Genomic DNA, 14,455 nt, shown 5'->3' on the forward strand with positions numbered 1-14,455 from the left:
AATTAGTGGGCCTGCATAGAGCATATTCTTGGAAAAAATGTTTAGGTTGACTTCCCCTTTAAAGCAATGCTAAAACTCTGAATGAATGTAACTGCCTTTGCTCTTAGCTTTTAGCTGGACAAATACAGTATAACCTACCACATGCATCTGACACCATGCAGTGCCGTGCAGTGCTAAAGTTAAATGGACCTCCAATCAAAAGGTCAACAATTGCCTGAGGGAGGGAAGGAGATCCGCCCCCTGAAAGGCCAGGCCAGCGCCTGAATGTGAAGTCCATAAGTCAGAGCTGTGAAGATGTTCTTAAAATTATATATATATATATATATATATATTGGGGGGTATACCCCCCCAATGCATTTAAATGGGTGTCACTATATGCTGATTTTTTTCACCATTTGCTGGCAGTCCTGGCCCCTATTGCCCACGAATAGGGGGGTCGGCTATATGTTCTCTTAGGTGGATGCAGAAGGTCACTTTCAGTAAAGAGGCCCTTTGAGGAACAAATCCAGTCCATTACAACCACATTGTTGCTATTACAATACTATTCCGCCATGCGTGCAACACAGCTCACATGCCAGACTGCATTATAAGAGCTTAGCAGCTTCTAATCTTGACTTGGTGAGTGCCAGGCTACCTGCCTGCACAGCAAAAACACACACACACATACGCACCCCCCACCCCCACACACACGCACACACACCCCCCCCCCCACACACACACACACACAAACAACAATTTGACATTCAAACACTACAAATGGAGTGTGCTGTAATGTTGTTCCAAGAGTACAAGAGGAAGCACACTAGGTTAATAGAACACACTAACCGGGCACAGTCTAAGACACAAATACACACACACATCACTTCAACATATGGATCTAACCTCGGGACAAAATGCATGGCATGCATCATCTAACACTCATAGATAGTGATGCTTTCAGAAGGAGAAGTGTCTTGCAACCATTAAACAAAATCAATGATGATGACAAAGTCGAGCCATGATCTTTTGTTCATGTCATTCATAACAGTGGCCGTGCAAGCGCCGCTGCACATTCGTGGGCCTTAAGGGAACAGTGAGCGGTCATCAGCTGATTCAAGAAGATGATTTCTCACGCAACAACATGACCTCATTTGCGGATTTAACCCATTTCACAAAAAAAATGTTTTAAAAGGGTGTTCATTTAAGTGTGAAAGAGATACTTCAGTTCCTCAAAAATCTTTGGCAAGTACATCAAGGACAAACAAAATTGCCAGAGAGGTGGCAGAAGCTCATCTGTAAGGACTTGGGCTTTGGAAACACAGAGTCTGGTTTGAGTGCCAGCAACTAGATTATAGAGAGATGCTAGTCTGCTTCCTGACAACTGTTGAGCTACCCCTGAGCAAGGCAACGACATCAGAGCCTATGACGTCCCCTTGCAAATTTTGAGAAAATCTCATTCTGATTTAGATCAACACAATATTGTGCACTTTCATAAATACACTGTGAAAAACAACGCATCAGGGCCTCAAACAGTAATTTAAGTTGGAAGAACTTAAAAATATGAATGATTGATATTCATGGCTGCCAGAGTTGGGCATACTCCATATTGCATGTCTACATTTTGTCCCTTATATCTGTGTTTAATGCAATGAAAAATACATTAAAATGAATCAGCTCGGCTGAACCAATAAATCAAAATATTACAGAAGGGTTGTGACTCCATTCAACACATTAACTGGAACAAGGCAGGCCAGCAAATAAAGATGGAGCTAAGGCGGTCTGCTTTATTCATTTCCGAACATTTGGGGGCCTTTTATATTACTTGCGAGGATAATCGGTTTAGACAATGGATGGATGGATAACCTTAGTGCTTTGCTTTCTTTACTTTCCCCAGGGAAACATACACTTTTATCAGATGCACAACTTAAACAACTGAAGGAGGCTTGCAAAACTAGGGTCCAACAAAGTACACAGTACACTGATGCTGACAGCGTTGCGCCTAATAGGACCAAAAGAAGCTACAAAACAACCAACAACGTATGAACTCTTGAGAAGTCACTCTACCTGTCATCATCTTCAATTGCAGCCAAAGCCTGGTGATGTCAAAGCACAGTTGAGATACTCGATTGACAGCCATGATTGCTGGCAGCTATTAGACCCCCTCTCCGAGGCATGTAAATACAAACACACACACACACAAACACACGCATACTAGAACACACACACACACAGCTGCATGCTGTCAGAGAACATCCCAGTGGAAGTTCCGGCACTGGCAGTCCATTCCTGCACAGCTGAGGACTGAAGCCGCTCACTGGGCTGTCACCACGCAGTGGTGGCACACACTCACACATGCACACCCTTGAATACATAGTATCCTCCTGGTAGGCGGAGCTTCAGAAGTTCCGCCCCCAGTTTCACATTTCACACCGTTTCTGCACAAAGAGCTACTCTGATTCTTGACAGGCTACACACGTCTTTAATATCTTAATGTTGCCTGGTACCTCTGTCACACTCAATGGGAAACAAGCACACACACACACACACACACACACACACACACACACACACACACACCCACACCCCCCCCACACACACACACACACAATGTAAAAGAAGACAAAAGACATGGCAACAACATTGGAAAACTGATGCTGAGGACATCAATTCATTAAAGCGATTATCATTGTTCGTATTATGTAATAAGGCTCGAAATAACTTTTTTCTTTGAGGGGTAGTTTTGCTAATCAATGACTTAATTTGAGGAGCAACATTCTAATTTCAAGGAGCAATTTTTTGCAGGTTAAGACCTGAGAACTGAAGTTTTTATTAAAAAATAATACACCAAGGAATGAAAAATTGTTTTTCCTTTTTAAAAAACACATTTGTATTCATTAAATTCACATTGTGTATAGACCCTTTTTGTTGACATTTTAGCCACAATGCTTAGTACGTACGCAGTAGGGATGGGCGGATCGATACAAAGATATCGATATTCCTACCCAGAGTGCTCAATTTTGAGTATTGATCCTCAAGATAAAGTATCGATATTTGCAATTACTTCATATATATAATATATTGATTGATATTATAATTTACAAGGTTGTATTGTCACCCAATCAGAATTTTCGCTGTGTGTTGTGGGCAAAGAGCTTTCTGGTTTGTCAGAAAGAGACTGCTGGCTCTGGTCCCTCCCACTAGAACTATGTAGACGCATTTGATCGGATGAAGAACGATCAGGGTGATGGTCCACATCTTGTAGGCACTGCATGGAGTGCACGCCATTGCTGACAAGATGATATGGAAGTGGAACAAAATAGTTTGAAGTGGTTTGGTTCAACTGATGATACAGTATGTGTGCTCCCACTGTTGTGAGTGCAGCGGCACCGCACGTGGTTTTGTTCACAGCTTTGTGTAATTTTTTATTTTTTTATTTTATTTTGCAGAAGAAACACAAAACACAACAAAAGCCTTATCTATTGTAAGTGTTATCGGTCATTGGTCTCCTTGTGTTTAGTTTTGAGAGAAAGGTCACTATTAGGACACCAGGCTATTACATCAACACATTGGAACCAGTCATACAAGGTCGATATGAAGAAAATATGAGGTTGGTTGGAGGGAAAGATCCGTATGTACTTCCAAAATCAGACTGGTCAAATGAAGCCTGTTTGTTCCCCAAAGTGAGCTATCACAACATTGTGAATTACTTATAAAGAAGAGTGCCTACACTTAGGAAGACTTTGATGCTTTCAAGAACCTGGACTGAGTGAACTCTTATAATTACTTTGTGTCCGGGGTCAGTGTTAATTTTAGATATTTTAATTACTGACTTAAGAAAGGTCTCCCACAGGGGTCGGTACTAGCTCCTATGCTGTTCAACATATATATCCATGACCTACCCCCAACAATGTCTAGGAAGTCTGGTTATGCAGATGATCTGGCGATCCTACTTAGCAAACCATCCTGGCAGGCAGTGGAGGGACATGAACATCTTGACTTTGTATCTCAAGAGCTGGTACCTCAAGCTCAGTCTCAATAAGACTGTGTGTACAAAGTTTCACCTCAACAACAGGGAAGCGTTACGCCATATCAACATCAAGTCTGCTCCGTGTAACTCGGCGTAAAGCTTGACAGAACACTGTCTTTCAAACAACACCTGGGGAGTGCTAAGGCAAAGACCACCACCCGCACTGCACTTATACGCCGGCTAGCTGGTTCAACATGGGGAGCTACAACAAGGACACTGTGCATCTCCACCGAGGCACTGGTCTTCGCTGCTGTGGAGTACTGTGCCCCAGCGCTGTCCACATGTAAAAAGCTAGACACTGCCCTCAACAACGCCCTACGCCCAATTTCTGGCTGCCGAGGAGCCACCCCAACCAACACACTACCTGTCCGAGCCGGAATAGCTCCAGCTAAGGTCAGATGGAAGGGAGCTCTGCTGTCTCTCGCTCAGAAAGCAGAGGTAAGTGAAAACCATCTCCTCCACAAGACAATCATGGAGAGACCGCAGCGCAAGCGCAAACGACGCCCTTTCACCACACATGCCCAGGAACTGCTTAACATTGCACCAACTAACTTCAGCATAGCCTCCTGGGTAAAGGCATGGTAGAGGGAGCAGTGGAGAGCAGCAGAACCATCTAGGCTCCACCTCCAAATCGAGGAGCCTTCAGATGTCCCTGGTGACCACCAACCCCGAAAGCAGTGGACAACTCTCAACCGCCTGAGGACGGGTGTGGGACGTTTCGGAGAATCAATGTAGAGGTGGTGACATAATTATCGTGGAGGAGGACCCAAAAGCAGAAGGCAAAAACAAAGTGCAATATTAAGTATTTAATTAAAAGGAAAACAAAAAGGCAAGCAAGGCACTGGGACAGCAAAAATGTTGAAGTCCGAGAACAACAAGGATCGAAGGACTAAACAAATGCTCGGGAAAAAGGACTCGGACTTGACACAGCAGCAACAGACAAATGACCATTGACAAATGACAACGAACTCACAAGGAGTGAAAGAAAGTGGGGAACTAAATACAGACAAGTTGGCGATACGAGGAACACCTGGACAAGACGCAGAGGATAGGAGGGAGCTGGTTGACTAACACAAGGAATCGGGATGACAAGCACAGGTGGACTCAATAACTTAATGAGAGACAGACAAAGGAACACAAGGAAAAACATGAAACTAAAGTCAAAAAACCAACTCAAAAGACAGACTATGACATGGGCCTTACGGACAGCGCCCACAGTGAGTGTGGAGACCCTCGACAAACTGTGGACCATGTTTTTACCAGTTGGAATGGCTTGCTAGTACCAAGCTGAGGATCTGATGACAGACATACACGCAGGAGAAAGAGAGATATTTTAATTTAGTTTTATAGTCTTTTGACTAAAATTAATGAAGGTTTTTGTCATAAATTAGTCATCTGATTATATTTTAGTTTAAGTCCAATTTTAGTCGACAAAAATAAAGAGCAATTTTATGTTTTCCTTCAGCATATAGTTAAACTTTTATACAGAAAGTATAACACACCTATTTGTAACTGTAGTTTAACACGCAAGACACACATTTAAAACAACTGTCTCATTATTAAACTTTATCTCAATGACAAAATGTTGAAATGACAATATTATGCCATGCAAGAACTTAAAAATTTGACTAAATGTTTAAAAAAAAAAAAAAAAGCAAAGCTGTCAACAGATCCATTGCTAATGGTGTCAAACTGCTGTCAATTATTTTCGGGAGAGACGGGCAGTCCGTCCCAGGGGCGGAACGGTATGTCCCTCTGTCACGGACGGACACCCATTTTTGGGACGGAGGACGGGAGTGGCGACAAGTTTTAAAAAAGGGAAGGACTAAGCAAGGGCGGAGGTGGATTTTAGTCTGTCCCACTAATCTTCCCTCATGCGTGTGACGTGGTCGTGAGGCGGCCAAAGTACATCTCAACCTACTCGGCGAAATGGGTAAACGACAAAAATTGCCTCCGAACACTTCAAAAATGCTACTAGTTACCCAACTCCGCATGAGATTTTTCAACAGGAGATACAGTGCGAGTCTACTAGTACAACAAGTGATGAGACCCAGTAGCGCAAGCAGCGTCAGAGCCAGCACACCGGCGAGTGACACCAGCATATCGCTTGACTGTCTGCTGCTGGGAGAGAACGTAGCTTTAGTTGTGCTAAAGGTAATGCAAACAAATATTGCCCTCTTGGTAAAGTTCAACAGCTGTAAAAAACTAAAAGTAAAAACATACCAGGTATAACAAGCTCCTCGGAGGAGGGACGAGGCCGGAAGGGTACCCAGGTCACCACAAAAATGACACCCATAAAAATGATTTCTTATCTCCAGAGCTGGGCATCGCCTAACCGTCACAAAGTTCCCATCTGCATATTTACCAGACCCACGTGGTACCATTCCGTCCCTTGTCGGCGACAGCCAGTCGGCGTCGAGAACGGACTTAACCGGTACCACGTCACATGCAGGTGCCGCACACCTGACACACAGTGAAATATATCAAGAAAATTGAGAAATAAAACAGTGTTGTACACCTTTCAGTCCCACAGACGCAATACAGTATGTGCCCCATTATTGTTTTTATTTCACCAAACCCCACGCTGTGCGCGTGTGTGTCTTTTGTTTTGATTTGATATTTTGTCTTTATTTGGCATTGTGTCTGCTTGTGTGGCGCCTGTGTGTGACGTGGACTTTAAGTGCTCAATGTCGATTGGCTGTCGCCGACGAGGGACGGGCTGGGACCACGTGGGTCGGCTAAATACGCAGATGGGAACTTTGTGACGGTTAGGCGATACCCGGCTCTGCTCATGTGTGACTGTAGCAACCGTAAACTACACAGGTGTTCACCAATGTTGTGATTTGTCAATACAAAAGGGACTTAGCGACTATTTTACCACTGTTGTTCCACTCACTCGACTGTGTCCTCTCGACCGCTTGCCCTCGAACATAGACGCCTTGGTACACAGCACACAAACGTGACGTAATGGTTAAAGACTCGATAGCAGCAAACTATTCGTTTTTTTTGTCTAGAAACATTTTCACTGGGGCAATGTCAAACACAAATATAAGTTTCAGTTTAAACTTCTGTACTTCTGAATGGGTGGTGTGGTCCTTGAATTGAATACAATTGAATGATCTCTCTTAACTAAGGACGTAGCTGACTTTAGCATAAGTGGCCAGCATCCTGAGGCGATGTGAAAAGCAAAAGGGGCGGCATGGCTCAGTGGTAGAGTGGTTGTTTCCCAACCCAGAGGTTGTGGGTTTGATAATTGTGACCATGTCGAAGTATCCTTGAGCAAGATACTGAACCCCCAGTTGCTCCTGATGCTGCGTCATCAGTAGGTAGAGGAGTTACATTGTGAAGCGCTTTGAGTACCAAAGGTAGAAAAGCGCTATGCAAGTGACAGCCCATTTACCAAATGAAAATATTTTTTGTCAAAATATGACTTAGGTCATTATTTTAAGAGGGTGACAATTGACAATACATTATATAGATGACCTTGTAAACTTATAGGCCACACTTCCCTGCAGACCTACGCCATAACATATGGTTCCAGTCCTGACACACAGCCGTTATTGTGTAGGCCTATAATTTTCTCTCCTGACACCAAGGGTGTGTTCGGAAATACATTCAGAGTGTGCACTGGTACACTTGGACGTTCGGAAATTCAGTGCGTTGCTCGGATGAGCCATTCAGACATTGAGAGTGCACCAAAAAACGGAGTGCCAGCGCGCGCACTAGGCGCTTCGAATAAGGACATGGTGCACCAGTGCGTCAAGTAGCACATATGCCAACAATTGAAGCACGACCTGCTGATTGGTTTAGGACGTAGGCTGTGTTGGGAAATTACTGGGAGTGGAGCAAACTATGCCTCTCTGAACACGCACACTCAAGAATAGTGCACAGGTGTTAAGGACCCCCCCCCCCCCCCCCCCTAAATTGCCTGCTGTTTTGCTGTGCATTGTTGTCTGTTCAAATGTGTATCTTTAATGCAGCCAGACATTTGTGAAAAGTGTACTCGATCACCCAAGTACTTAATTCCGGTGTTTCAATTTCATGTCAATTTTAGCTAAGCAATAAGCATGGCTTCTCCGAAGTCTTCTGTTTACCTAACGTCTCGTCATCCCTTTGTGAGAACGATACTTATTACAAGTGCAGCTTTTTCGCCGCCACTGAGGTGATGATTATTGACTTAGGAGCGACTCCGTAACGTGTTTAGCCACACTACTCAGCCAGCCAAAGCTTCATGGTATGTATAAGTAGCACTGAGCTTGCTTCCATAGTGCCTGAAAAGCGAAAGCAGCAGCGATGAGTGATTGTTCATCATGAAGGGACAGTCTGTTTTGTTTTTTTGTTTTGTTGTATTTTTTTTTTTAAAGAAGATTGTGTTGAGTTCATCATATTTATGAAATCTGTACAACCTAGTTGGGCCAGCATCTGTAATGTCTTGATGCCCCGGCCGACACAGCTTTGCTTCTGCCTTCTACTTTCCAGGCATAGGTGAAGTAAGCGCATTGCATCATGTTAACACACGTACGTCCAGCCCAGTGAAGCCTTTTGGGAGAGTCTCCGAGCATCAGAGAATTTTTCAAATCTTTGATTCTCAGTATTGCGATTCAATGTATTTTAATTGAGCTCAAAATGTAGATTTCGAGTCACAAACTACAATGCGAAAGCACTTATTTCGAGCCATAACTGTGTAACCGTGTGAAATAGGTGTCATGAGGACAATATTTCAGTTCATTTACGAGTACATTGAATTTTGAATCACTCCGATTGAAAATATTAATGTATTCTTTTCCATCTGTGTGGTTTCGGTATTAGGTTGCATTAGTTCACAAGTTGAATCTTGGCTGCACAAACGTGTAAGACAATAAAAGCATAAAGCTAGACATTTCTACTGTATTTCCTGTCTTTGTTTCAATTTGATCACTCATTTACCTTTATTTTTTTTATTACAATACTTGCGATTAATGTTTTACAACAACCCACGAAGAAATCTTGATCTATATCTTTCTGCTGAAATTAGATAAGAATGGATAAATGTGCGCACAGACAGACGTGCTTCCACGGGATGTAAACGAGACGCATGGATGTTTGTGTGTGTGCGCGTCTGTGTGTGTGCGCGCGCGTGCGTGTGGCAGACAAGTGTAATGTATTTATATGATGCACTATCGACTCTTTCCGCTGCTGGTAAATGGAGAGTAAACAGGAAGATGCCAATTGAGAGGCAATTTGGGGCAGAAAGACAGAGTAGAGGATATAGACACATTCACCATCCACTTGCTTTTTACTTCTTCTAGTGCAGCGCTTGACAGAATATGCTATGTTTTGAGCTGGTTTGTTTGCTGTTGTGTTATGACTCAATTCACTGCCAAATTGATACACAAGACATTGTGGAATGGTGTAGGGTCCAATAATGGACATTGGGACCAGACATGCAATGGCTTCATTTTTAGTTATTCAGCTGTTGTTAGTGTTGCCAACTCCCTGAAAAATAAATAAGGGACACCTTAGGGCGGGGACGACCGACCTGACTGCCTTCAACTAGGGATGGGCGTATCGATACAAGCATATCAATGTTCCGATCTAGAGGTGGGCGATATATATCGTCATTGATATATATCGTCAATCTTGCTTTCACGATGTGTAATTTTACATTATCCAGTATTAATACTGCCTCGAAAAGCGAGTGAGCCGACGGCCGCAATGTACGAGGAAATGCTGAAAATCAGTGTGCATTGACGGCAGAGGAGGAGGAAGTGATATAATCATTCACCGAATCAGCGGGCAGGAATCGGTCACGTGACTCTGTCCGCACTACAGCCGAGCTATGTTTCAAGTATGGAGGAGTGTCCAGCGGGGAATAATAGCAAGGCGCGAGTCCATGTCGTCCGTAGTCTGTAAATGGTTTGGGGTTGACAAGACTGACGTCGGTGGGAATAACATTGTTAGATGTGCCAAAACGGTGACATCGAAGAGCAATTCTGTTGCACCACGAGCCATATGGATTTCGAGGAAAACTTGGCGACCGCGCAAGCACGCTAAACAACAGCTTAAACACACACAATCAGAAAGCAGTCGCCGAGCTGAACCAACAAACGCATGCACGCACTCACGCACACACAGTACGAGTACTTTATCAATCAATCAATCACATTTTATTTATATAGCACTTTTCATACATAAAACTTTAGCGAGCAAGTCAAACGTGACAGCCTGGATGTTCGATTAACATTCAGTTTACACGCTTATAGTCCGCATCATTCATAACTAGCCTGTATTCCCCAGACATGTTGCACAAACTACGACAGTTTATCAGTGTGATGCCAGCATACACCCAAACATGAATAAAGTCACAAGTCTCCATATCACAATGATGAATGAGTGGGAAAAGGCACTTTTCGGTAAATTGCAGTTTTGTTATTCAACTTTATTCCGAATACGGTGGACAATATATGAGAACGGGTGTTGTCATGACGACTTCTTTTTTTCCTCTCGCTGGGTGACACTTCGTCACATATCAAATACATTTTTTTCTCACTCTGATTGCTGTAGTTAACATAGTTCTCTCATTCAGATTCCTCTAGTAGTTGGCAATGATACACCAGTACTTACTGCAGCTCAAAATGTCACATCATTATGGAATAACAGCAGAGACATTTCAATGGCCAGAAAACCAAGAATCAATGTCTCTACATCATTTTTTCGTTCTTTATTGTTAAATATTGTCGTAGAATATCATTATGTTTTGCAGAAGCTGTATTTAGCATTTTAAAAGAGATGTTGTTCACAAATGCTGTCTATCCACAATTGGTCTGTGGAGCAAGTGCAGATTTAAAATATTTTTTGTAGAATATCGTCAAATTAGCGTTAGAGTTTTTTGAAAAAATAGAGATGGTTTTTTTTTTGCCCATATCGCCCATCCCATTCCGATCCAGTGCTCAATTTTAAGTATCGATCCTTTAAGTATCATCCAATCAGAATTTTCACATTGTGTTGCCATGGGCAAAGAGCTTTCGGCCTTGACGGAAACGTCTTTGACTATTGCAGAGTAAAACTCGGAGTAAGACATGTCATAGTTGAGGCTCAAAATGAGCTCATCTTTAATCAGTTCACACATTTGTCCACCTACGCTTCATAAAAAAGAAAAATGTAAACATTTTTTTTTCTATATTATAGTTAAAGTGTAGTATATCGACTGCCTGTACAGTAAAGATTATGCATATCTGTGTGAACTTGTAAGAAATGTAAGGCTGTGTGTGTATTCTTTAACTATTATTCATCAATTAATTACTTTTATGTATTATTAATCTATTTAACGTACTTGTCAATGTATTTGTTTATTCCACCCCAAAATGATTACCGATATATTTGTCCATCGAATGCTGACATTCATTGCACATTCCCATATTAACCTTCATCGGATGGTTAAAAAAACAAATAATTCTTTACATACCATATCTATCTCTGGCGTTGCCTGGTGGGCAACAAAATTGTCATGCTGCTTTGTTGACTTCCGCTGTCTACTTTGGCAAGCGACATTACATCGACCAATAAGATAAGTGGATTCTGTATCCTGATATGCACGAATGTGCGGTCACCTCATTGGTCACAGAGCGGGGGGGGGGGGGGGGGGGGGCAAGGACCCTTGCCGGAAATTGCTATATAAAGTGAACTGTTGTTCATTAATTCCATCGACATTTTTTCAAGTGTTTTTTATTTTATTTTTTTATTTCCATACTGTTTCTGACTGGTGTTGAAACTTGTGTATTTCATTACCTCCATTTCAGATGTCTGTTCATGTGTACTGTTTTGCCTGTTCAGTAAATGTGAACAAATAGTGAATGAGGCTCACTTGACAGGTACACAAAAAATACAGGAAATTAAAAAAAACATGGCCACTAAATTGGAATTTGACACGTTTGCCTGCATTAAAAGGAGTCAGAAGCTGTTGTCTTAACGTCAATTTACTACATGTTGTTGCTCAAGTTTAAATTATTAGCAAAAGGAAAAAAATCATTAGAAGGGAAATAATAGTGAAGCGGCTGTTGAAGGGACAAATCAGGTCATAGTAGAGTAATATTACTGCTGTAGTAAATACTAAAAATAAACACATCAGCTCTAAATAAAGACTAAAGGAAATGGATCAGAGTAGCCCTAGCAGCCATCGACGTCCAAAAATATACTCATCATAACAGGATCAATCATCACACACACACACACACACACGCACGTGTGCGTGCGCACACACAAACGCATGCACATGCACGCACACACAATTTATGCCAATTTAATATTGAACCACCTTGAATAAACAAGGATGTGGTACTTTTTCAGAACCGTCTGTTCTCCTCCCAAACTGTAAAATATGTCATGTGATCTGTGGCACTTGTGCAACACCATTTGACACTTTAATGGCCACGGCAACAATCATCTCTTTGTGATTAACGTTGTGTTACATTGAAGAGGAGCGCTCGAAAGATCTGTCAAGGTTTTTAAAAGGGGTCTGTAACTAAAGCAGGGCGATACTTTGGCAATTCTTTATCGAATTCAGTAAGCACATCCTAAAGCTCTTCCAACCTGGACAAGAAAGCTCCTCAAACCGCTGGGTGACAGATGGCATTAAATATCAGCAATTCAAACAGAGCAGCGCATAACTTGGCCACTATTACGCATGTTGTCAATGCTTCTTCCATTCGAGCATGACATGCATATGCATATGCACATGCATATGTATGTAGCTGTAGTAGGCAAAATAAGACAAAGTCAAACACGCACACTTACGATGCAGCTGCTGACAGCACTTGGCGTATGTGTAGTAGCTCTCCATCTCCGCCAGTGAGATGCAGACAAACCGCTCAACCCCATGCGCCTTCCCACCTTTCTCCTCTTTGGTCCCCATCTTCGCCGCCACAGGTAAAGAAACGAGTACCGCCTACCTTATCCTCCACTCCTCATTGTATTTTATACATCTGGTTGACTCTCCCTCTCCAAACACAAGTACACCTGTCAACTAGCGAGATCACGCCTTCTTTTTCTGTCCCACCCCTCTCTCTTCAAATGAGTATCAAACCAACAAGGAGACATGGTGATGTGCAGTTCTTTTTGAGACATGTGGCACGACCCCAAAACACACATCCCACAATACGTGTGTACACACGCACACCCACCCACACACACATGCAACTGTGAGTACGAGCTCTGAATTGCTCATTGCACAACCAATGACTTGGATGAACTATGTCCACGTAATCCTGCACTTAACTTGCCGAAGTTGAATGAACTTTCAGGGACCATAGTCCAGCCAGCATAAAGGATTAGCATTAGCATAGCTCCACAAATGTGCCTCTAACTACTGCTCCTGAATCAACCGCCTGCGCCTTCAAAACACACATCAGTGGCCCAAAGCAATCGCACACTGTTTGCTCAGAAATGCTCAAATACAAAATGTCCACAAAACAAGGCAAGTCCTCTGACCTGTCTGGTTCCACGCTCTCTGAGTGAATGCGGATTGGGTAAATGTTTCCATGGAACAATTCAGCTTCTGTTGTAATTATATCAACTAGTAACCCAAAAACTAATTTAGTTAAGTCAACGCTCACCTGTGCTGTCAATCCGTAAATACTTAGGATTGTTTTTTTGTCCTGCTCCTCCACAGCAACAGGCACCCATGGTAAGTCCAAACACACTTGCTCGGGTGGCTGTATTGATATTTTGCTTATCTTGTTCTTCTCTTATAGTCCAATTCATTGCTCAGCTTGTGATGGCAAGTCAGTTGAGCCACAACTCCGCATGCGTGTGTGGGGCCATAAAGTCTGTGAGCAATTAGCAGCCACTTGCAAAAGCTGATCAGTTATCAAAGTCAATCAAGCTGCCACATACCACTGCCATATAGCACAAAGTGCTACGGAAAGTTTTACATACTGTTCTGTCTGTCGCCAAATCTGAAGGTGTTCACTTGTGCAGACGACAGCAAAATGTACAGTAAGAGAGCACTAACCTGAGGCGGGGTGATGGCCGCAACTGATGTTTGATGCATGTCGGCTGTGTGGGCCAAAAGGCAAATTGCGAAGCAGTTGACTCAACAAAGTTTGAACTTCTTGTATCAACTCCACCAGAGACATGATCCCAGCCGACTGATGTCATATTAATAATGCTCGGCTGGCCCGATACTCCCCACTGCTTGTTGTTTGTGCGTGTTTATTTTTCTTAATGTCTGGGCTGCTTTATCAGAGGAAGAGAGAGGAGGAGGGTGTCCTCTGACATCACGGCCCTCCTTTCAACTTACTTTAACGTGCTGAATGAATTTGCAAACCAAGCTTCAGTGTCCACTTATTTACAGCACGCCCTTCTGGGCACGACTGAAAATTAACTGGCGCTTTCCGTGGAAAAAAAAAAGAAGAAAAAAAAAAAAAAGAATTACTGCCTACTTCCACTCAATTCCAGTGTGTATAATTTAGT

At 42.7% G+C, this 14,455-nt stretch overlaps 1 protein-coding gene across 5 annotated transcripts in view; it reads right to left on the minus strand.

Moving 5' to 3' along the window:
• mcf2la (mcf.2 cell line derived transforming sequence-like a) overlaps positions 1-14,177 on the minus strand; it is a 59,901-nt gene extending 45,724 nt beyond the window's left edge. For 3 of the 5 annotated variants that reach the window (XM_086047387.1, XM_086047377.1, XM_086047351.1), the window contains exon 1: positions 13,995-14,177. In XM_086047387.1, coding sequence (XP_085903513.1) covers positions 13,995-14,118 — 124 coding nt within the window. In that variant the 5' untranslated portion in view covers positions 14,119-14,177. Of the gene's footprint in view, positions 1-2,043; positions 2,499-12,778; positions 12,903-13,994 lie in introns of those variants that run through there. The other 2 variants (XM_086047360.1, XM_086047367.1) reach the window with 2 other exon arrangements.
• Between the last annotated feature and the right edge of the window lie 278 nt (positions 14,178-14,455).

Source organism: Filicampus tigris, chromosome 1 (assembly GCF_054856515.1).
Source record: "Filicampus tigris isolate MCC_2025a chromosome 1, RoL_Ftig_1.0, whole genome shotgun sequence".
Taxonomy (NCBI): domain Eukaryota; kingdom Metazoa; phylum Chordata; class Actinopteri; order Syngnathiformes; family Syngnathidae; genus Filicampus; species Filicampus tigris.